At 39.7% G+C, this 24013-nt stretch overlaps 1 protein-coding gene across 1 annotated transcript; it reads right to left on the reverse strand.

Annotated features, from left to right (window-relative positions):
* Positions 1 to 3291: 3291 nt before the first annotated feature.
* Positions 3292 to 23142, reverse strand: gabrr2b (gamma-aminobutyric acid type A receptor subunit rho2b). Its single transcript, XM_082147974.1, has 9 exons — positions 22963 to 23142; positions 21972 to 22078; positions 15605 to 15672; positions 14072 to 14295; positions 13862 to 13944; positions 13634 to 13774; positions 10459 to 10611; positions 7331 to 7527; positions 3292 to 4984 (listed from the first exon to the last, which is right to left on the reverse strand). The coding sequence occupies exons 1-9, from the start codon at positions 23064 to 23066 to the stop codon at positions 4685 to 4687; spliced, it is 1377 nt and encodes a 458-aa protein (XP_082004100.1). The 5' UTR covers positions 23067 to 23142; the 3' UTR covers positions 3292 to 4684.
* Between the last annotated feature and the right edge of the window lie 871 nt (positions 23143 to 24013).

The following is a 24013-nucleotide window of genomic DNA, read 5'->3' on the forward strand; positions in this document are numbered from 1 at the left end:
CAGTCTGTCATTATTCTGTATTGACAGGTGCAATATTTGAAAATCGATCATATATTTTTTTTTTTTTTACATTTATATCTGCATTTATGTAAAAACTTAAACTTTCAAACATCAAAATGTAATTTTTTAATATGTTTTCATGTCAAAATGACATACAAACATCTTTTCCTATTCTATTTTGCTTGCTATTTTGCAGGCTTGCGTGTCGCGTGAAAAATAGGCGTCGGTTCTGTTTCTAGCATGCACGCGTTTTCCGCGCGGCTCGAGGCGCGCCTGAGACGCGCGTCTCACGCTGGCAGTGTGCAAGCTCTAACCTGTTAACAGGGAGCCGAAATAAAAACGGACACGCCACGCAGCCAGTGTGTCGCCGGCCTCAACCTCCGCAGACCGTTTTTAATGTTTATAAGACAATAACTACTCAAGATTTTGCTTTAGTATAATTTTCGGGACAATTAGGGCCAAATTCGGGATTCGGGACAACAGTTTAGATTTCGGGACTGTCCCGAATTTTTCGGGACGTCTGGTCACCCTAATGTAAAAAGGTGCATGTACACCTAGCCAAACCTTTCTTTGTTCTTTAATGGTTGCATCATAAGCTGTTTTCATGGCTGTTTGTTATAATATATATGTTTAATATAATCATATGCTGAATTAAAATGTACAATGTATAATTGAGTCAACCTGTTTTCCTTCAGCATTCACATGCATTGCGTGTGTATTTATGTGTCACTTGTACAAACACATTTGTTCTAACTGATTAACTGATAGATTCTCCATTGATTAGTCTAATTCTACTCCATTATGCCACTTTGATTGTGCCGTTGTCCAGGGCTGAGGCTGGCAATTAGTTTCAATGTGAACATTCAAATCTCTGACCAACATCACATGCAATAAACACTGTCTTTAGCAGTCAAATCCTACAGTCACCAGTGCTTATGAAATTCTGAATGATACAGAATTATGTCAATTGTGTCTTTTGAGGATGCAAACTTTTAATTAAAAATGGAAAGCAATTGTAATGCTGGCTGCCAGGAAAGCGAGTGAAGAAGCGTATTTAAGTGCAGGAGTTTAATAATAATCCAAACAGAACAACAACCAGGAAACGCAGAGAGTAAAGAAAGCTGGTACATGCATGAAACCCCAAACATCCACTGACAAACCACAAGGGCTCTCTATATACACACGGGGTAATGAGACGAACAAGACACACCGGGGAACAACCAGGGACTAATCAACATGAACAACTACAGAGGACTGCAAACATGAAAACACAAAAGTCCAAACAAGACACACTTTATTTCCAAAGTTTTTTATTTTTTATTTAATACATTTTATTGTTCGGATTCCATTATTTATAGTCTTTTGGGTTTTGACTAGATGTGTTGATGCAGTCTTCAGCTGCAGTAAGCGAGATCAATCTATCTAGAACTGACCATCTGACGACACCTGAGGTCATGTCCATGATGATGGGTCGGCTATCCCACAATGCCTTGCCTGACCCTGTGGGGCTTCAGGCTGCCAGGCAGAGTTACTCCCATGGCTATTATGCAATTAAATGATCTACTGTCAATAGCGAGATTGGCCAAGATATTTAATTTCATGTAACCATTTTTAATCTTATCTTTGAAAAAAGGAGGCACTATCAAGTTTTTTGACCACGTGTATCTAGGTGAGTGTTTCATCTCTGATGTGTCCTTTAATCCATGATTATATCCATATTTCCACTATTGTTCAGACAGAGGTTGTTGTCCTCACACAATGTCCTTGTTTCAACTTCCTCTCAGTGTGATCTTCCTGTGATCAGTGACATATGGGTGCATAAGGAGAACAGAGGTGGGCCTAACACAGAGCCTTGAGGGTTTCCATTGTTTGGTGACCCTTAATGAGGGGAGATTGAGAACATTAAATTAAAAAAAGAAGTTTTTTCTGGCTGACATGATCCTGGATTTACATTCTTGTTGGTTCTGGAAGAACATCTCAATCATCTTCTAGGAACAGGGATAAGAGCATTGTTATGGTAAGCAATGGGGTTGCGAAGCTTGAACAATGTTCTTATTAACTGTCCTTTCATGAGAACATTAGGGATTCATTAATATTTTAGTATTGTTTTACATTAGAGCATTAGTGTTACGGATAGAGGAAGGGCTATGGAATATACATCAAGCTGACGTCAAGCTTTTAGGTAGTAGTACATTTTGAAAACTCTTAGTTTCACAACAGATCATCAAAATACACGACAGCATATTTTAACATTAGTACAACACACAAATCAACATCCATATAAATATTTACTTCACAGTAACTGGCTTTCATAATGCTATTACTATCAAAGTTTTAATTTATATCTCTTCTTTTTCATTTTACTACACGTCTATCGTTTAATCCAAATAATCTTAATGTTTAATCGATTGGTATGTCTATAGCAGGGCTGTCCTTACTGTTGTTTCAAATGAAGCCTCATAAGGGCCATCATTCTTGACCATATAACAGAGGCCTTACCATGGTAGAGACTGCAAGGTTAGTTCACCATAACCTACAAGTCTGCTTACTATTCACAATACTTTTACGGTACAGTAAATGGCATTAATAGTGCATAAAGTATGAGGGAAACGTCTCAATGTGAGTGGCTAAATATTAAGATGGTGTGGCAGGCTGTACACCACTTCATGGATCATATGAGACTGAACACCTGATAGTTTTGAGAAGGCCTGTCAGGGTGAAGAAAATCTCCTGTCTTGTGTTATTGTGTGGGGACAATGTCAGTTTCCATCATGCAGAGCTGGATTGGGAATAGTTCCAGGATCATCTTCGGTTCATGACCCTATGTCTCTCACCATATTACCTTTCCTCAACCCACTGAGGAACACTTCTGTGCTTGGAGGCGGAAGGTGTATGATGGCCATCCCCATGAGCATGTCACACTCCTTCACGCCAGAGATTAGGCTTGCAATGACAACAGAGCAATGTCAAGCAGGAATTCATCATGCCTGAAGGTTTTTCCCACAGCAAGATATTGATTAATATATGGCCAAATGTTGAAGACAGGTTTAATTATTAATTCATTTGAGATTTACCATGTAACTTGGATGGGTTAGTGCACACACACACAAACACACACACACACACACACACACACACACACACACACACACACACACACACACACACACACACCATTTTGCTGTTCCCTGCTCAAGGACACCTCAGTCATTTCCTACTGGTATGTACAAAGTGGCGAGGTGGAACTTTTACCACACACTTATATTCTTCAGTTATTGAAAAACTGTTGATTTAATTACCTTGGACAAAACCAAACATTATTAGCACAATCTTAATTTCAAATATATTTACCAATTGTATAGATTATCAATTGCTACATAAATCTATAAATACAAAAACACATTCAATATTAGATCAAATTAGCACAGAATACTCTTCGCACTGCTGCCTGTGATCGCGTCTACAGCCAGACTTCCACAAGCATACTGTGGGTGTGTAGGAAAGTGCAGCGGTGAGTTGTTGTACCATCTAGTGGTTTAGAGGAGAGCCAGCCATCTCAGGCCGGAAGCTAGTGTGGAGATTATAGCCTCATTAAGGCTAGGGTTAGTGATAGGGCGGATTAGGCAATTGTGGGCATGAGACAGACGGCATACTGTATGATGCTGCGGCTCTGCAATCTCCTTCAAAAGGGTGGTATAATGCCCTTTTCACAAGATGTAAAATAAATCTCTGATGTCCCCAGAGAGTGTGTGTGTGAAGTTTTAGCTCAAAATACCGCACAGATATTTTTATATAGCATGTTAAAGTTGTCACTTTTTGAGGGTGAGCAAAAACACACCGTTTTGTGTCTGGCCCTTTAAATGCAAATGAGCTGCTGCTCCCGACACAGGGGGCGGAGCTTCAAGAGCTTGTGTGTTAGAAGCTCCGATTACCTCACGCAGACACACACTATAATGACAGAAACTGACAAAGATGGAGAGACTCAAGAAGAAGTGACAACATGTAGAAGCAACAGGACGTTTCTGAATGGTTAGTTGATGAATTTATGTTGCTGATGCGGAGTTAACTATCTTCAATTAGCATATTCTGTCATGATGATCTATAAATCGCTCGTATAGGAACTGTTGTGAGATGCACACAGAGTGACTTTCTATTGCATGTGAAAAGACGGATGCTCCAGTTTGAGCTGACTCACAGATGTGCTCGACTACAACAACTCTTCCTCTTCTCAACATGGAATGCGTGTTCCGGGGGGCGGAGTTTATGTAAATTTTAGTGTTTGTGATGTCACTAACCCTGGAGGAATGTCGTGTAGTCCTTAAAAAACGATTTCTTTAAAAGAAAATATCTCCCTTTGCTTTGAACTTTGAGCATTGTAACTTTGCAGATGTTGTTTATGCTCAAACAGCAACATTACACACTTACTAAAGTTAGAAAAATGAAGTCATACTCAACCACCCCTTTAACTCCAGTGCATCTTTAGCCCTGTTGTATCCTACATCTGAGAGCTGCTTGTACATGTCCTCAAGATCAATGCCAGGACACTTGTGCTGGATTTGAATCCGGCCAGCATCATATCATGTTCTCTTTACTTTCAATCAATGGCAAAAACCAATTTTCTTTTACTTTCGTTAATATATAAGCAGTATAATATGCTCCAGCAACAATCCCTTTGCAAGGCAACTCAGCAGTACACAGACCAATAGATGAGATTGAAGAATATAAAGGCGCCTGGGAAGATCATGCGAGAGTAGGCATCAATGGCGTGAGTGTTTTGGATGATACGGAAGCCTCTGAGGGTCTTCTTTTTGGCTGCTGTGGCCTCGTTTCCCAAAGACAGACACACCACCATGTGTTCCTGCTTATCCTCAGAGGAGACGGGAGCCTGGGTGTATCCAGCCAGGCCATTGACATCAGACTTACTGTACGTGTCATCGAGCAACATAGTCCTTGTGTGAGATATGTCACATGTGCAGGGTACAGGCTAAAATGGATAAACACAAACACTTTCGTTACTATTTAGAAAACTTGTATCTTGGCTGCAGGGTGCAAGATATGGCTTATTTCATTTAGGCTTGAATAAGACAAACAGTTAGCCCACCTGATATTACCTAAAGGTACATGTAACTTTCAACAAGAGGGAAGTACTGTAAGACAAACTTTGAATATCAGCTTCACAAACTCCTGAAAACCAAAAAAAGAGATTTGAAATCTGAAGTGATATAGGCCTTGCTATAGTCTGACTGGTTGCTTGGCAGTGGTGAGGACATTGCTATATGGATATTTGTCTCTTGAGCCCTTATGCATACAGTAACTCTTTCTCGTGGGAAGTAAGGTATTGTCAACATTTACAAGGGAAAGGCATGCGATTTTATAGCCATCCAAATCCAGAATGTCAGTGTCTTCCTCCTACCACCCGGGTGAGATATCATGGCCAAATGATTGATTATTGAACTTATAAAAAAGGATCGGTAACACTTTATTTTGAACATTGATGGTCCCTTTTGAACATTCTACATGAGTTAGTACACATGTAGCTGCAAAGTTACTTATAGTCAACAGAATGCGTTAAAGGGACCATCAAAATAAAGTGAAACCAAAGGGTCAATCCAAAAGTTGTTTTGTATTTTATTTATTTTTGATCACTGCTAAGCTCCATATGGTAACTATAACCACAAAGGTAATGTGCATTTTAACTCTTTCCCCGCCATTGACAGAATTTTCCGGCAATACATGTATTCATTGTTATACAGTAGGGATAACATCTTACACATCTTCTGAGAGAGTACTGAGACTCCGGATCCAAACACACGTGAAGAGGAAGCAGAAACGAGCAATAAAAGTATTGCTTATGCACATGTGTTTGACAAAAACATGATTTTTGCTCAAAATGTTGCTTTTTTATGAAACTTACCCACATTCAAGTGTTGATTTAAAAGGAATGGATGAAGATAGAATAAAAGAGTTGTTTTTTAAAAGCAGAGGATGTTATTTTTTTTGATATATTGCATGTTTAGATATTCATACAACAAAATATTCTGGGGGCCACGCAATTTTTTAGAAAATTTTCTTTTCTTTTTTTTATGCTGGCGGGAAAAGAGTTAAAAATAGACTTATTTACAGAAACTGTTTACAAAAATTATATTATGTCACCACTCAAATCCAGCGAGTAAGAAGAAAAAGAAGAAAGATTACTAAATCATGTAAACTTCTAAATTATAAACTTCCATTATTATGGCAGCAACAGGTGTAAAATTTGAAAATATGTACACATTTATATCAATTAGGGCTTGGCTGACTAATCATTTTACTAGTCCAAGTAGCCAGGTCATGTGTTACCGTATAACTAAGAGGTTGTGTTAAAGGAACACTCCACCGTTTTTGGAAATAGGGCTTATTCACCTTCTTTCCTACATTTAGATAGGTGGGCAAATGCATTTTTGTCTCAGTGCATGCATTGTTTTAGTTTGACAGGGTCGGCGCTAGCTTAGCTTAGCATAATGAATGGAATCCTTTGTTGCCAGCTAGCATGTCCTGAGTAAAAGTGATATAAAAAATTAAAAAAACCCACCTAATTACTTCTTGTGGCCTGCGTATTCACAACAAGTACAAATAGAGATGCAGATTAACACTAGACGATTTCCTATGCAGATATTGACTTGGGACTATATTAGGGGGAAGCACAGGTGAAGCACTGCTACTTGGGCGCAGAGATATCACGCCCAAGTAGGAGTGCTTCGCCTGTGCTTCCCCCTAATATAGTCCTTAATATATAAGTCAATATCTGCCTAGGAAATCGCCTAGTGTTAATCTGCATCACTATTTGTACTTGTTGTGAATACGCAGGCCACAAGAAGTAATTAGGTGGGTTTTTAAATTTTTTTATATCACTTTTACTCAGGACATGCTAGCTGGCAACAAAGGATTCCATTCATTGTGCTAAGCTAAGCTAGCGCCGACCCTGTCAAACTAAAACAATGCATGCACTGAGACAAAAATGCATTTGCCCACCTATCTAAATGTAGGAAAGAAAGTGAATAAGCCCTATTTCAAAAAACGGTGGAGTGTTCCTTTAACTTCTTTCTGATCATTTCCACATTTGTAAAACGGCATCCAGTTTGGAGAGATAAAACCATTGCGCACTGATTTTCCTATTAATAAATGTAAATGTTGTAAATCTTGGGGGTTACCAACAATATGTTTTGTCAAGCCAACATAATAAAGATGACAAAAAAAAAAGGTTAATAATAAAGGCAAGTAATAGAGGAGATTAAATGAGGATAAATAAAGAGATTATCTGAAAATGATTGAAAATCATTTGTGTATTTACCTTCTCTCTTAACTTGCGATCCTTCCCATCATGCACTGTGGTCAAGTAGTTTACGGCAGCGTACTCAAGTACCGATAAAAAGACGAAGACGAAGCTGACCCAGAGGTAAATGTCCACGGCTTTGATGTAGGAGACTCTGGGCATGGAGGCGTTCACTCCAGTGATGATGGTGGACATGGTGAGCACCGTCGTAATGCCTACAGGAAATCACTGTCAAATTCTCCCACAAATAGTGTCTCTATTTCATCTCCACACCAACTACACATTTAGCATTTTAATGATGTGTGATTTTTCTTTCTTTCGTCTGCACTGTGGCGTGTTTTATTGCAGTGGCAACTGATTTTAAGGGATAGTTCACCCAAACATTAGATGTCATTAAAGGGTTAGTTCAGCCAAAAATGAAAATTCTGTCAGTAATTACTCACCCTCATGTTGTTCCAACCCCGTAAGACCTTCGTTCATCTTCGGAACACAAATTAAGATATTTTTGACTAAATCTGAGAGCTGTCTCACTCCTCCATAGGCTTCTAAGACTTGCTGGCCCAGAAAATGTATTAAAGACATCGTTAATATAGTCCAAGTGACTACAGTGGCTCAATCTTAAGTTTATAAAGCGACGAGAAAAACAAAAATAACGACTTTATTCCACTATTCATTTCCTTCTCTCTGAGCCTCGAGTTTTTTACGTAGTGTTTTAGCGCAGCGCGTCTGTGTTGTACGTCACACGCAGGCTCACTATTGGCCGACGCTGGTCATGTGTGAGATGCGTGTGATGTGCAACACAGAAGCGCTACGCTATTACACTACGTAAAAAACTCGAGGCTCAGAGAGAAGGAAATGAATAGTGGAATAAAGTCGTTATTTTTGTTTTTCTCGTCGCTTTATAAACTTAAGATTGAGCCACTGGAGTCACTTGGACTATATTAACGATGTCTTTAATGCATTTTCTGGGCCAGCAAGTTATAACGTCTTTAGAAGCCTATGGAGGAGTGATCAGCTCTCAGATTTAATCAAAAATATCTTAATTTGTGTTCCGAAGATGAACGAAGGTCTTACGGGGTTGGAACAACATGAGGGTGAGTAATTACTGACAGAATTTTCATTTTTGGGTGAACTAACCCCTTAATTATTCACCCTCATGTCGTTCCAAACACATAAGACCATCGTTAATCTTCGGAACACAAAAAAACAAGATTTTTTTTTATGAAATCCGAGAGCTTTCTGTCCCTCCATAGACTGCAACGTTATTATCACTTTCAAGGCCCAGAAAGGTAGTAAAGACATCGTTAAAATAGTCCATGTGACTACAGTGGTTCAACCTTAATGTTATGAAGTGACGAGAATACTTTTTGCGCGCAATACCCCCCACAAATAACGACTTTATTGAGCAATCTCTTCTCTTCCACATCAGTCTCCTACACTGGTCACGTAGAACTCATTATTGGCCGGCTCCTGAGTCAGCATCACACACACGTGTCGTGTGTTTCATGTTTCATCACACATATCTTAATTGTGTTTCGAAGATGAACGAAGGTCTGAAACGATGGGTTTGAAACGACATGAGGGTGAGTAATTAATGACATAAATGTTATGTTTGAGTGAACTAACCCTTTAACATGCAATGGCTGTAACAGTTGCAATGTCAGACTGTTGACGTTCATTTCATTTGTATTTCTGAAACTTTGTATTTGTCCACTGTCAATACTTTAATGAGCACACATTAAAAGTTCATCATCATCTGCATGAATCTTAAAGTCCCTGTAAAGTCAAAATTAAGTATGTGTTCTGAGTTTGTCACACCACAGAAAAAGGTGTTATTAGCCACCCAGCCAAATTTGAATTATAAAAAAAGCCGGCAAGTACATAAAATAAGCTATCAAAATCTTGAAAAAATGAGCAGTAGTCTCTGCTCTCAAACGCTGGGGGCGTGTCCACTGGCTGCGCTGAAACCACGCCCACTCGCGGGAAAGCTAAGCTGCCGTCGACACACTGACTCAACTGTCACCGCTACAGCCGGAATGGATGCTCCTAGGTTTTACAAAGCCATACATGTTCGAGCCTGGACTACCTACTATAATTATAACATAAGCATACAAGGCAACTTACACTCATTGGTGGGCACGCACTGCCGTCTGCCGACGATGGCACCAGTTGTCGGCGCGACGGGAGGATGAAGGCCGAGGCGAGAGCTCATCGGTTCGGCCCCATTCACCAGTAACAGCGGATTATCAGTGAATCCCAGTTGTCTCCAACGAAAGTTTATAAAACTATCCCGTGTAAATTGATCACTACAGAGGCGGGTTTTGGCGGTGATCCTCAGCTTTCCATCAAGGTGGCTCTTCACAAAATGAAACCACCTCTACTTGATCGTTTTTCAGAAATTTAAATAAGGACACCGATCTGTTTTGTACGTGATCGCATCCAGGTAGTACGCATTTCCGTGACGAAGGCATAGCTAGCTAGCAAACTGTAGGCTGCTGTAGTAACTAATAGTAGGCTACTGACAGTAACTCGCGATCGGCAAACTGATGTGAATGTGCTATATTGTTAGGGGAGGGGCAGCGTCAGGGGCTCCAGTGCGTCATCAAGTAGGGGCGTGTCCAGGAGCTCAGGGGCTTCAGTGCGTCATCGAGCCCCCGTTTTAGCCCCGCCCAAAAAATCCGGAAAACAGCAATGGAGAAAAACTGTTTAACGGTCTAACTCCACAATTCAGTACTTCACAGTTCACAGTCTTTGTAATATGTTTTAGCAATACATTTCTAACATTTCTAATGTGTTTAGATTTTTTTTTTAGAATTGCCTTTACAGGGACTTTAAGTCTCAGAAAGCAGTTGTTGATTAATTTACTGAGATCTCAAGCTTCATAGTTTTCAACCTTGATTCAAATACAGACCAAATAATAAACACTCTTTGCACACCAGGATGGTTGGAGAAACAAGTAAACCCAGTCCCCTTTAAATCTACGCTTGTAGTTAGCATTGTTATATTAAGTCTGTCCAAAAATAATGAACAGGCTATTCTTGAATGTAACACAATATTGTAAGATTATAAATGAGAATATTTGTATCTAAAACTGTCAGATGCAATGTTAATCAACAAAAACTGTTTTACAACCCCACTGGTTTCACCTAATGAGACTCTGGCAGGAACGGCTCGTCGGTCGATCCAGAAGGACACCCATGACAGCATGACCATCAGAGTGGCGGGAAAGTACGTCTGAAGCAGGAAGAAGAAGATATGACGACGCAGAGTGAAGTTGATGTACAGACGATTGTACCAACCTGCAGGAGATATGAAGTTAGAACATAGAATAAAATGAAAAGAAAAATAAATGATATTCTGATTCTGAAGACTGAGGAAGGACTGACTTAATTCTTAAAGAGATAGTTCACACAAAAATGTAAATTCTGTTATCATTTACTCTCGTTCGTTATGTGGTTTAAAACCCGTAAGACTTTCGTTCACCTTCAGAACTCAAATGAAGATATTTAGAAAAATTAACCAATGAGGTTCATTCTCATGTTACGCAGGACGTTTGGGCTTCCTCAAGAACCAATGAGGTTCATTCTCGTGTTACACAGCACGTTTGAGCTTCAGCAAGAACTAATGAGGTTCATTCTCGTGTTACACATGTTACACAGCACGTTTGAGCTTCAGCAAGAACCAATGAGGTTCATTCTCGTGTTACACAGGTTACACAGCACGTTTGAGCTTCAGCAAGAACCAATGAGGTTCATTCTCGTGTTACACATGTTACACAGCACGTTTGAGCTTCAGCAAGAACCAATGAGGTTCATTCTCGTGTTACACAGCACGTTTGAGCTTCAGCAAGAACCAATGAGGTTAATTCTCATGTTACGCAGGACGTTTGGGCTTCCTCAAGAACCAATGAGGTTCATTCTCGTGTTACACAGCACGTTTGAGCTTCAGCAAGAACCAATGAGGTTCATTCTCGTGTTACACAGCACGTTTGAGCTTCAGCAAGAACCAATGAGGTTCATTCTCATGTTACGCAGGACGTTTGGGCTTCCTCAAGAACCAATGAGGTTCATTCTCGTGTTACACAGCACGTTTGAGCTTCAGCAAGAACCAATGAGGTTCATTCTCGTGTTACACAGCACGTTTGAGCTTCAGCAAGAACCAATGAGGTTCATTCTCGTGTTACACATGTTACACAGCACGTTTGAGCTTCAGCAAGAACCAATGAGGTTCATTCTCGTGTTACACATGTTACACAGCACGTTTGAGCTTCAGCAAGAACCAATGAGGTTCATTCTCGTGTTACACATGTTACACAGCACGTTTGAGCTTCAGCAAGAACCAATGAGGTTCATTCTTGTGTTACACAGCATGTTTGAGCTTCAGCAAGAACCAATGAGGTTCATTTTCGTGTTACACAGCACGTTTGAGCTTCAGCAAGAACCAATGAGGTTCATTCTCGTGTTACACAGCACGTTTGAGCTTCAGCAAGAACCAATGAGGTTCATTCTCGTGTTCAGCAAGAACCAATAAGGTTCATTCTCGTGTTACGCAGCACGTTTGAGCTTCAGCAAGAACCAATGAGGTTCATTCTCGTGTTACACAGCACGTTTGAGCTTCAGCAAGAACCAATGAGGTTCATTCTCGTGTTACGCAGCTCGTTTAAGCTTCAGCAAGAACCAATGAGGTTCATTCCCATGTTACGCAGCACGTTTGAGCTTCAGCAAGAACCAATGAGGTTCATTCTCGTGTTACGCAGCACGTTTGAGCTTCAGCAAGAACCAATGAGGTTCATTCTCGTGTTACGCATCACGTTTGAGCTTCTGCAAGAACCAATGAGGTTCATTCTCATGTTACGCAGCACGTTTGAGCTTCAGCAAGAACCAATGAGATTCATTCTCGTGTTACGCATCACGTTTGAGCTTCTGCAAGAACCAATGAGGTTCATTCTCATGTTACGCAGCACGTTTGAGCTTCTGCAAGAACCAATGAGGTTCATTCTCATGTTACGCAGCACGTTTGAGCTTCTGCAAGAACCAATGAGGTTCATTCTCATGTTACGCAGCACGTTTGAGCTTCTTCAAGAACCAATGAGGTTCATTCTCATGTTACGCAGCACGTTTGAGCTTCTGCAAGAACCAATGAGGTTCATTCTCGTGTTACGCAGCACGTTTGAGCTTCTGCAAGAACCAATGAGGTTCATTCTCGTGTTACGCAGCACGTTTGAGCTTCTGCAAGAACCAATGAGGTTCATTCTCATGTTACGCAGCACGTTTGAGCTTCTGCAAGAACCAATGAGGTTCATTCTCATGTTACGCAGCACGTTTGAGCTTCTGCAAGAACCAATGAGGTTCATTCTCGTGTTACGCAGCACGTTTGAGCTTCAGCAAGAACCAATGAGGTTCATTCTCGTGTTACGCAGCACGTTTGAGCTTCAGCAAGAACCAATGAGGTTCATTCTCGTGTTACGCAGCACGTTTGAGCTTCAGCAAGAACCAATGAGGTTCATTCTCGTGTTACGCAGCTCGTTTGAGCTTCAGCAAGAACCAATGAGGTTAATTCTCGTGTTACGCAGCACGTTTGAGCTTCAGCAAGAACCAATGAGGTTCATTCTCGTGTTACGCAGCACGTTTGAGCTTCAGCAAGAACCAATGAGGTTCATTCTCGTGTTACACAGCACGTTTGAGCTTCAGCAAGAACCAATGAGGTTCATTCTAAACCTCTGTTTATCTCAATAAGGACCTTTGTACACATATGACAGAAGTAAATCTGGTTTGTAATAACTGAAGCTGGTAATGCTGTTTGTGGAGTTGTTTAATAATGTTGGAGTCTGACATCAAATGTTTAGACGTCAACCCAATTTAAATTTTCAACCAAAATTTGACGTCTGAGCGATGTTGGAGTCCATGTCCAATAACATTTCTAGCTGGGGTGACCTCACATTGTGGCCATACGTGTTGACTGGGTAATAAGTATTTATGGATAACATATTTACAGTATTCTGTTTACATGAGCTCCAACTTAATCACAGCCATAATCGCATTATAAGTGTGTCCATAAAGTGCATGCAAAAAGAAGCCACTGATGACCAAATTAAAACTAAGAGGGATTGAAATGCAAGTCAGTATAATATTAAAACAACATTCAAATCAGATGAAACAGTTTCGACCTTTATTTGCATGCAACACAAATACAATTTGCCCAAGATGTCTGGGAAACTAATAAACCATAAGAGTGCAAAGCGACAGCACGTTATGCACTGGTAGACAACTGAAACTGAAACCGAACTGTGTAGTTTACTCTTCTAAAAATAAGCGTGTGCACCTGTGCTGCTGTAGAAGGCCAGTCTGGAGGTGGTGTGGAACTTCTGAATGAGGAACTGAGACAGAGAGATCTTGTCATCCGTGCTCAGAGATTCATCGCCACTCTTCCAGTAGAGCATCAGGTCTTCATCAGTGTAAGCATCTGGACACACAGCAGATGAACGAATGTGTGCAGAGACTCAAGATGTGATACTGGACATCAACATCAGGAGAAGTGGACATCACTCACAGCTCTCCAGCTCTAACGTGCAGGTCTGCGTGTCCAGCGGGAACCGACTGAAGTCCATATTACACGCTGAAGTTACAGTCACCCTGACACACCGAAAAAACACTTTCAAAACAGGATTGTGACAGCAGAATAAAAGCTACAGCTGCGCAAGCATGCAGGACCAGGTGTCCAAGCATTGGTATACTTGAGTAGACTGTTTGTTGCACTGACCTGAGGCTGTAGAGCACGTGTCCATCGGGGTAGACCCTGATCATGATGTTCTCCGTGGTGGTGTCGTGGATGAAGGATCGTTTGGAATGGACAAAGAACACGTCAGGAACCCAGATTTTCTTCACCAATCGACCATCAAAAGTCATGCTTTTATTGGTTTTACTGGGAAAAGACAGTCGCTCGTCCTTCCAGTAGTGTCTCAGGTACAGGGTCATGGTGAAGTCCTGTATGAAAAGAACAACATGGATTGACTTCTCAAGCTCATTGTGTGTTGTTTTGTTTGTTAACAATAATAAGTGTGACATACTTTCTCCTATCCCAGCTCAGCATGCAGAGTAAGCTTTAAGTAAGCCATTCTTGGGTTAATTGGGGCTCTGTCAAAACATTGTTCTTTTTGTTTGATCACCCCTTTGAGAAACTATTCATATTTGATACTTCAGGCTTTTATGGTCCATATAGTCATATCTCAGTGAGATCTTTATAACAGTATAGCAGATCCCTAAAAGGCACATACCCACATAGCAACATTTTGACGTCCCAGATCTGGCCCATTGTTATAATTTTGCTGGATCTCATGCTGTCTCTTTTTCTGTTCTCTTCTTTCCTTCAGTGATTCTGCTTGTTAACAGGCTTATTAAGGCTGAAATTGCTCCATATTTAATATACACAGATTTTGTGGCTCAGATAAGGTCCAGTTCTGGTTTGTTTCTTTACTCTTGGCTGACATGTGGCATATCTATGGCTGGCTTGTGGCCCAGATCTGGCAAACAGGAGTGAGCCACCCAAGGGCCGTCATTCCACGCTGCATGTGGGCCGGATCATCTTTCCACGTGTGCCAGATGTGGGCCGGATCTGGGATGTCAAAATGTTGCTATGTGGGATGAAGTTGCAAAGTTACAGTCAACAGAATGTTCAAAAGGGACCATCAAAATAAAACGTTACTGAAAATGTGTGCAAGGTGTTGACATGCATTTCCAAACTGCTTAAATCCTTGTGAAATATTACCATCTGTTGGCATTACTGAGGGATGCCAGCACTTTTACCAGTCTTCATCAAGCCGGATGGACTGCACATTCTGATTGGCTGATATCTTGTGATGTCACTGGGTAAACCTCATGGATTATCCTCTACTCATTGCATATTATGTAAGATCAAATCCACGCTCACTCGTAATCGGCACTGATATGATAAATAAAAGCATATCTAGACACATTTCTGATGCTTTCAGAAGGGATATTAATCACAAACGCTGAGATTCATATATAATCTATGCAATCTCCCTTATGACTACAAGCCCACTTCAAAATGAATAACAATCACATTCTCATTACAGTAATGGGTAAAAATGATGCATTATTTCAGCTTTAAAGTATTTATATATTAGTTTCATAAATGCTGAGTTTATTATTTGCAAAGTAAACGCAAGAAAAAAAATGAATGGCTACATTTTATTTATGCGAAACAGTTTGTTTGTTTATTTATGTAATATGCCTTGCATAATAATGAATAATTCATAACAATCACAGATCTTACCATATCTACTTCTGAGATGCTGTCCAAACTCTCTACCTGTACATCCACACCCACCGGCACTGCTGGACCTGAGAGGAAGAGAACACTGCTAGTTTCAAAGGTTTTACAATGTGCATTTTGATATTTAAAGGGTTATTAAAAATCAAGAGCTATTTACACCCCCACGGCATAAATAATAACTATGACACAAGAAATCCAAGGCACTCAAGTTATTAAAAAAGCATTTAATCACTTAAATAGTATTATCAAATTAAATATCACTGACATGTTACGCTAGAAGAGTATTCATCAGGGTGTGGATCTCAGATAAAGTGACTATATGATATTGCAAAGTCAAATGTTTAACATATGTTAAGCCCTCATTTGATAGAGACATAACACGAAATACTGCCACATAGCAAATGTAGCCTACCAATCAAAAAACTTTGTCTGTCTCCACCTAGTGTCAGCCTCAGACATCACGTCAACGACCCGTTGGCTGACTGTGTTGCATTAGACACACACTATTGAAAACACTTCAGGAGTTTTGAAGTGGCCATCTGGAGACGTGTTTGTCATGTTCTTTAATGGTCTGCCTGAAAACAAAGCCGTGCACAATTGTGACAATGCGCAATTATCAACTAAACGCTGGATCTTCAAGAGCATGTGAAGTATGAGAAGTTCACGGCATATAATCTTTATGTCAGGGTGTGTGTATAATCCAAAAGATAGGTGATGCAGAATGAAGAATAAAGATACTTTTTAATAGCAAGCAACTTTATATCAGCATTGGTTGCAGAAGAGATGAAACAGGATCTGCAGCCGGGTTTATTTAGAAACAAACTCAAATCTTCACAAAACAGAATCTCCAGAACAGGAACAAAATCAGGAACAGAACAACCAACTGCAGTCGCGTTTCAGACCAAACACACGGTGAGTGTGGACGCATCGGTGAACGGTGAGATATTTTGCTAAATAAAATTATGCTGTCAGAATAATTGCGCGATAACTTTATTAAATATTTTTCCGTCTGTATCATCTCAGTGAGCTTTGGTGAGGTTTTACGCATGCGCAGTAAAGGTGAATTTAGCGTTTTCAGGCGTTTTTCAAAAGTTTCTCATCCACACTGAAACGCTAGCCTGGTAATACCAGAGCCCGTCTACGGAGAGCCTTGGCACTTCCTATTAGCCCCATTGTATCGATCTTGGTTGCAGTTCCATTAGAGTTCCACTGGAGGTGATCGCGGGCGAGTGCAGACTGAATGGGAGTCTATGGGGCTAGACGGCTAAATTTGTCTCTTTCACCCGATTGCCATTGAGAAATCTCAGATTTTATTGTAGGTTTTGCAAGTTCAGCATGGGTTATAGGTCGAAAATGTAATGAACGAGTACTTATGTCCTTTCGATTTCTTACAGGTTGAGTTGTTGTTGCCCATAACACGCTAGCATTCTGCTAATGAACGCTGATTGGTCAGTGAAGGACTGAATACGACCAGAGATACCGCTTGATGGCATCGTGGCATCCGAAGCGGGACCAGAAACAAACAAAACAAAAACTCTTCTAGCACGTGTATTTACCTGTGTCAGCTCAGCTGTGTTGTCGAAGCCTCGAGAGAAAAGAAAGTGCAGAGCGCGAAAGCACCAAAGCGACTGAAGGATTGCCGTAAAGCCGTATCTCTGGTCGTACGATGTGTATGATGTCTTTTTAAAGCAAATAAGTGACTCTAAAAAAATCTAACACCCAGCAACGTGTGATTTCTTTGCATCTCCTTTCGAATACAACATTCAAATTACTAGAAAAAAAATTATATCCTGAGAAAAGTGGATTTTGATTGGGTATAGCGCCATAGACCTCCATTCATTCTGCACTCGCCTGCGATCGCCCCCGCATGGACAGAGACGTGTTACTGCAGCCAGTCCAGAAACCGGAAGTAACCAGAGAGTGACAATTCTCTTCCTATTAGACATTCTCTGGTAATACCAGACTCTGCTACTTCGCTTTGCTTCGTAGAGAGAGTCTGGAGTTTCGTAATAGAAAAACGTTTTCTTTACCGCCTGGGGGCGCTAGTCTGAAGCTTAAAATCATTGGTTACCCGTAAGCCAATCACATAACGTTTGGTTATGGCGTGTGTTATGCGCTGGCTCAGCCGCATCTAACTTCCACTGTAAACACATGTATGATGCGAAAACAAAACCATCGAGCGAAATACCGGAGTGAACATGGCTGTGAACGACTTTTGCAGATTATGTGAAGTAAATCTACGCATCCACGGTACAATCAGTGTCTACGTCACGGCTCTCAGCCCGCCCTCTGTTCGTTGATTGGTCGGCTGTTTTCAGGCCGGAGGAAAACGGAAAGCTATGACGCGATCTCAGACTGAGTACAGAAGCGAAATGAAATTGAGCGGAAGTACGAAGTCTGACGTAGTCAGGCTATTGAAACGCCTGAAAACGCCTGAAAACACTAGTGTGGACGGAGAGCGTTTATAAACGAAAACGCCGTTTTCAAATGTATCCGGATTAATGTAGACGTAGCCTGATGAACACACAAACTCAACATGTGACACTTTATTTATAAAGTACATTTTCAAACAACAGACGTTGCCCCAAAGTGCTTTACAACACTGATGACAATAAAACCAACATTTAATATTACATACAACATAGCAAACACAGATCTGAGAACTCCAGAAGGAGAGAAACAAGGGCACCGCCATCTTTAGAATATTGTCTTTGAACTTCCGTTTTTGCGGTCGCTCTGTATATTCCATATTCCTATGGCATTGCTGTCCAGGAGTAATTAGCTTTTGAAGTGGATTTACTTAATATAAAGTTAACAAAAGTTAACTAAAGTTATCATGAGGACTGTAATGTTTAAACCAGATGTCTTAACAAATGTCAGTCGACAGGGAAGATTTTAAAACGAGCCTTTCATTCATAAATACGCAAGATCGCTGTGAAAATAAAACCGGAAGTCAAAAGACAACGAGCGCAGCGCTGAAAGGGGGCGGAGCTACATAAGGTCTATAGGGAATAAGATCACTAATGTACTGAGGGGCCAAACAGGAGAATTTTTAAATCAATCCTGAATTTACGTTTACATTTAATCATTTAGCAGACGCTTTTATCCAAAGTGACTTACAAATGAGGAGAACAATAGAAGCAGTGAAACTAACAATAGGACAACAATATGCAAGTGCAATTACCCTTCCCAGTTTAATCTAACGCAGTACGTCTTTTTTTTTTTTTTTTTTTTTGATAGATAGATAGATAGATATAGAATAGAGGAGAAGAGAAGATATTAGTAATAATGGATCAAGTGTGGCCGAAATCTGCCTGGACACATTTGTGAGAAAATCGAGCCGAGAGATCTCATAAAAAGCCAAGTGTCTCTCAATCATAACAGACAGATATGCATTTGTATGCACTAGATTTGGTATTTGTTCAAATGTTACATGCAATTTGTAGGATGGTTTGTATTTATTTGTGAAATATCATCTAGGCTCATTTGCATCATTGTATCATCTCAACACAATGCATATGAGTTACTCCACTGCATTTTCGCTCAAATTGACCTTTGTACTTGCACATTGCTTTCTGTTTCTGCAACAACAACAGGTGGGGTTTTTATTAAACTTCTGCTTCAGAAAACGTGCATCTATAAACCCCCTAAACTCTCATGAACTCCTTCTTAAAGGGGCCGTGAAAATATGCATGCGTGTCGGTGATGTGTGAACACTGTATGTCAGTAGATCAGTGATGTGTGAGCTTGTATCTGCCTATACAGTATAGACAAAGAGCTCCATTACTCTGTAAACAGTGGGTCAACACTGAGGAACTCTGCAGTGTTTGTCAGCTGTAGACGACATCCAGCACACAAAAAAACAACAATTAAAGACAAAACCTAAGTTGAGTCAGAGCTTGCAATGCATTCGCCAACACGCATTATCATCGCCCTTCTGAGAAACCACTACATTTACAGGATAAACCCCCCACAGGAATCCATGTTCAGGTTGTGAATTTGAATTGAATTGATTTGACTGCTGTGATAATGAAGACTGAGAAGCATTCTGAAGAAGTAAGAAGCAAAACTAATGTGTAAATTAGAAAAGCCTTGAGCGTCCCAGTGGCGCCGCTGACTCAATTAACACAAGAGTAACTTCCTAGAAGAGGTCATGCCTCAAATCTCTGCAGGAACAACGAGACTTGTATTAGAAGTGTCCACTCCAGATGTCAGTAGCTGAGAACTTTTGCCAAATTATGTGATAGTGACCTAGATGTGACATGGGAAAGGATTGTGTTGAATGTTTGCAGATGAGACCAAGAAAACCTTCACCATAATCCAATGTGACATGAAGGGTAGCACTGTCCAAACCTCATTACACATCATCCCTGGGTGTTTCACAATCTTAAAATTCATTATTATGGCTTTAAAACTATGATAATCTAAGCAAAGACTTACACTATACTTGAAATCAGTCATTTTATTCCCAAACAAATTCAATTGCCACGTGTCGTATGTGGTGGAAAATAATGTCACCAACAATGACATAATCTTCTGTAATGCATGTCCACTGTTGGACACTGTCAGAACACATGTTTAAAGGTTTAAAAGAGTCTAAAAGAGTTTATTGCCTGAAAGTTCACAGGGCCAGTTTTGCCCTGGAAACACTTTTACAAATTCCTAATGGTCTTAAAACATGCTTTGTTTTCTTTAAAGCTACACTGTGTAACTTTTTAAGTTGTTTCTTAGCAAAAAACACTTTGTTCTATCAAAAGTATATGTGCTCATTAATGTGTAATTACTTCTACCAACTAATAAAGTATTCTCGTAAGCGTAAAATCTCCCATTTATAATACATACGAGCGAGTCGCTCGAACGGCGGCAGCCATGTTGCGCCTCCATCTTGAAACTACATTAGCCAAAGAGGGACATACCTGTAAATTCAAGCTTCGCCTTTCGCGCTTTACACTCAGTGACACAGAGACGAATGCGAGGGGGAGATTACTCGCGACTGCCGGCAGATTTGAAAGATTGCTGATAGAGGATCTCGCCTATTCTCGAGGACATGTAGCAGAGTCGCCAAGGAAGCGAAAGAGAGAATTAAAACGTCAACGCGACAGGCAAATCAGCAAGACCAAAGCCAATACTGGAGTAACTTTTCCCAGATGGAGAGAGCTCATGAGGAGCAAAGATTTTAAAACGGACGCCGAGGTTGCCTGCTTTCTTCTCGACAGGTAATTCAGCCTATTTGTGTAAATTCGAAGTTTTATAGTTGCTTGTCTAACCATAGCATGGTTGTGCATAACGCCAGAACGACCTCTAGTATAACTTGCGTTATTTTTCCTCGTGTCAATGGTGAAAAAGTATTGTTTACCTTGTAACATAAATCTGTGCTGCGACGGATCACAGGTGATGAATAGTTTTAAAGGCGCAATTTTTTAAGCTATACAAAAAAAGGACATGCTAATGTTAATCTTGGAATAATACGGCCACCGAAACTAATATTCACTGGGTAGTCATATACAATTTCACCGCTAGATGGGGGAAAATATCACACAGTGTAGCTTTAAGCGATTTTGGGGCCAAATATGAGCCTTGAGATGTTTCGTAACTTTCATCATGATATTTTAAGTATAAAGAATTGATGATGATAAACAGACACAACAAGAGAACATGTTTGACATTACTCGAAAGTTGTGGGGCATAAATATCATATAAATAATGAGAATGACCTGCAGCTGTATGTCAGGAAGAATGCTAGAACATACTCCAGAACATTCACATCTGCTATTCTGGAAAAGCATCACTTTCAGAAGTACTATAATGTGTGTAGATTTCCTATTGTAGGGTCAAATGTAAAATGACAGTATTAATTGTATTGGCTCAAGATCATAAAATGTATGGGTAACACTTTACAATAAGGTTCATTAGTTAACATTAGGTAACTACCATGAACTAAGAATGAACAACACTTCTACAGCATTTAATAATCTTAGTTAATATTAATTTCAACATTTACTAATACATTATTAAAATCAAAGGTTATATTTGTTAACAGTTAAAGCACTGTGAATTTACATGAACAAACAATGGACAGCTGGATTTTCAATAACTAACATTAACAAAGATTAATAAATAGTTACATATGCATTGTTCATTGTTAGTTCATGTTAGTTAATACATTAACTAATGTTAACTAATTAACCGTATTGTAAAGTGTTACCAATTTATGTCAAACAATAAAAATAAGGGGAAAAATATGCATAAAAAAGAAAGTCTACAATCAGTATGAATTGACAATCTATATGACAAAACAACTTTTCATTGATTTGTATGCCATGCAGTAAGACACACACACACACACACACACACACACAGATTTTACCTGCAAACGCTGGTCTCATAGTGAAGTCGTGATCATCAACACGCAGCAGATGGTCTGACTTCAGCGGATGTGTCTTGGTTTCATCCAACACCTTCTTGAAAAGTGGACTGCAAAAGAACATCTCGGGACTTCAACGTGAGCTCATAGAAAGACGCCTCAGTGAGCAACTACTCCATGATGAAGAGCAGGACATGACACACACACACTACACACACACTACACACAGGCAAAGGGTGTTTCCTTACTCAACAACCCGTCTTCAGGTTCTCAGGCTAAATGACCTATTTAACAGTGATCAAATAAAGATCTAGAATTAAGTGCAGTCAAAGTTTATTATGTTTATATGCACACTAGTATATATTAGCAGTGATTTTAATCATAATAAGTATTTTTATTTAATTAAAAAATTTTAATGGGATATTATTAATTGAAATGTTATTATTATTAAGAGATTCTCAAGCAACATATAGTATTTTGACATTAATGAAGTCAATTCTTGTCTGTAAAATTTTTGTTCCTGACTTTTGGTGTCTATTAGACTAATGAGAATATAGGGCTAGTGGTGTAAGTTATGAATATTTTTTATATAGGCTAAACTAAAAACAAAAGAAAACAGTTTCATCTGGTTGTCATACTATAGTTTTCACAACAGGAAAGCTGATAAATTGCCTTTTTGATGCAGAAAATGATGAAGAATGGTTTATGAAAGAGCAAAAATTTAAAAGGACACATTGAAAAATATATTTATTCTGCAAGCACAAATAGTAATTAGTTTTCTATATTTAATTAAAGACCAACATTTATGATAAATACTCCCAACATCTAAAAACACAAGCATTTTTGTACACAAAATCGTGTAGTTACTGAAGTAATTGTGACAACTAGCACAGCTCCCAACTTATTTTAAGCAACCTGTAAATAATAGTTTTGCCTGTTGTCCTCTACTCTAGACTCCGTGAAAACTGAAATAATAAGTTGAAATGCCACTTACGTTCCGTGATGGTGATGTTGTCCAGATGTTCTCCTGACGCCGAGCTTCATCTTCCCGCACTGACCGCACAGACTCACGCACAACAGAAGAAAAGCAGCGTTCATGGTGAAGGAGAGGTGAGACAGTCAGAGAGCATCTTCAGTCACAGCCGTTCCCGCACACACTGATCATCACCTGAGTTATGCGTCGCGTTGCTGGACGCGCGCGCTGATTGGCCGCGCACATCGCGATCACGTCGATTCGTCGAGTCGCTTCAGTTTAGTGGTGGAAAGTTTGATTCTTTTCGGAGACTCGTTCATTTTCAGTTCGTTCACCAAAATGATTCGTTCAGACTCGTTCACTGATTCGTTCAGTGATAATTTCTTCATATTAGATATATACTGCAGCAGGAGGCGAAAAAGAGTGTATTTTATGTTATGTTTTAATGAACGTATTTACTTGTTACAAAAAAAAGTGATTTGGCTTTGTTAAAATGTGTGCCTTATTTACTAAATTAATAACATAAGTCTAAATAAGTGGTTAAGATGACCAAACCAAGGTTTTCTTGCATAATATTAACATTTTAATTATTTAGTCAGACATACACATTCATAAATCTGGGATTATATTAAACGTTGATGTTCTGTATGTTGAATATGAATATAAACAATTATATGTGCACACCTATAACTGCGCTTTGAATGAGATTAAATCACATGCTAAATGACCGATCTACCCAGTACTCTCATTCACGAACGAAAGTACCAGTTCAATTCGTTCACGAACGAGATCTCTCCCTCTCGTTCAGACTCAAAACAGAGCGATCTCAGCAGTGATAGGCAAATTCGTTCAGTAGATCCAACCAAATACATGCCCCTTCACAGCCCGAACTGAAATGCTATTTGCTGACGTTATGAGACCTATAATACTGTCATATTTTTTTGGTTTGTTTTAGTTTTTAGAGAAGTGCATACATGAATAAAACGTAATGAATTCATTTTGATAATACAAAATGAACACAAGTAGTCAAGTAAATTGTTCAAAGTGCAAAATACCACAAAACTAAGACTAA

The sequence above is a fragment of the Leuciscus leuciscus genome, assembly GCF_965113295.1.
Source record: "Leuciscus leuciscus genome assembly, chromosome: 19".
NCBI lineage: Eukaryota > Metazoa > Chordata > Actinopteri > Cypriniformes > Leuciscidae > Leuciscus > Leuciscus leuciscus.

What these genes read in the sequence shown, in the direction of transcription:
- gabrr2b (XM_082147974.1), bottom strand. Translation starts at nt 23,066, where the DNA reads ATGAACGCTGCTTTTCTTCTGTTGTGCGTGAGTCTGTGCGGTCAGTGC. An exon ending in TATGAGACCAGCGTTTGCAG is followed by an intron (nt 15,673 to 21,971) that starts GTAAAATCTGTG and finishes TCTTCCTCTCAG; the next exon opens with GTCCAGCAGTGCCGGTGGGT. An exon ending in CACGTGCTCTACAGCCTCAG is followed by an intron (nt 13,945 to 14,071) that starts GTCAGTGCAACA and finishes TCGGTGTGTCAG; the next exon opens with GGTGACTGTAACTTCAGCGT.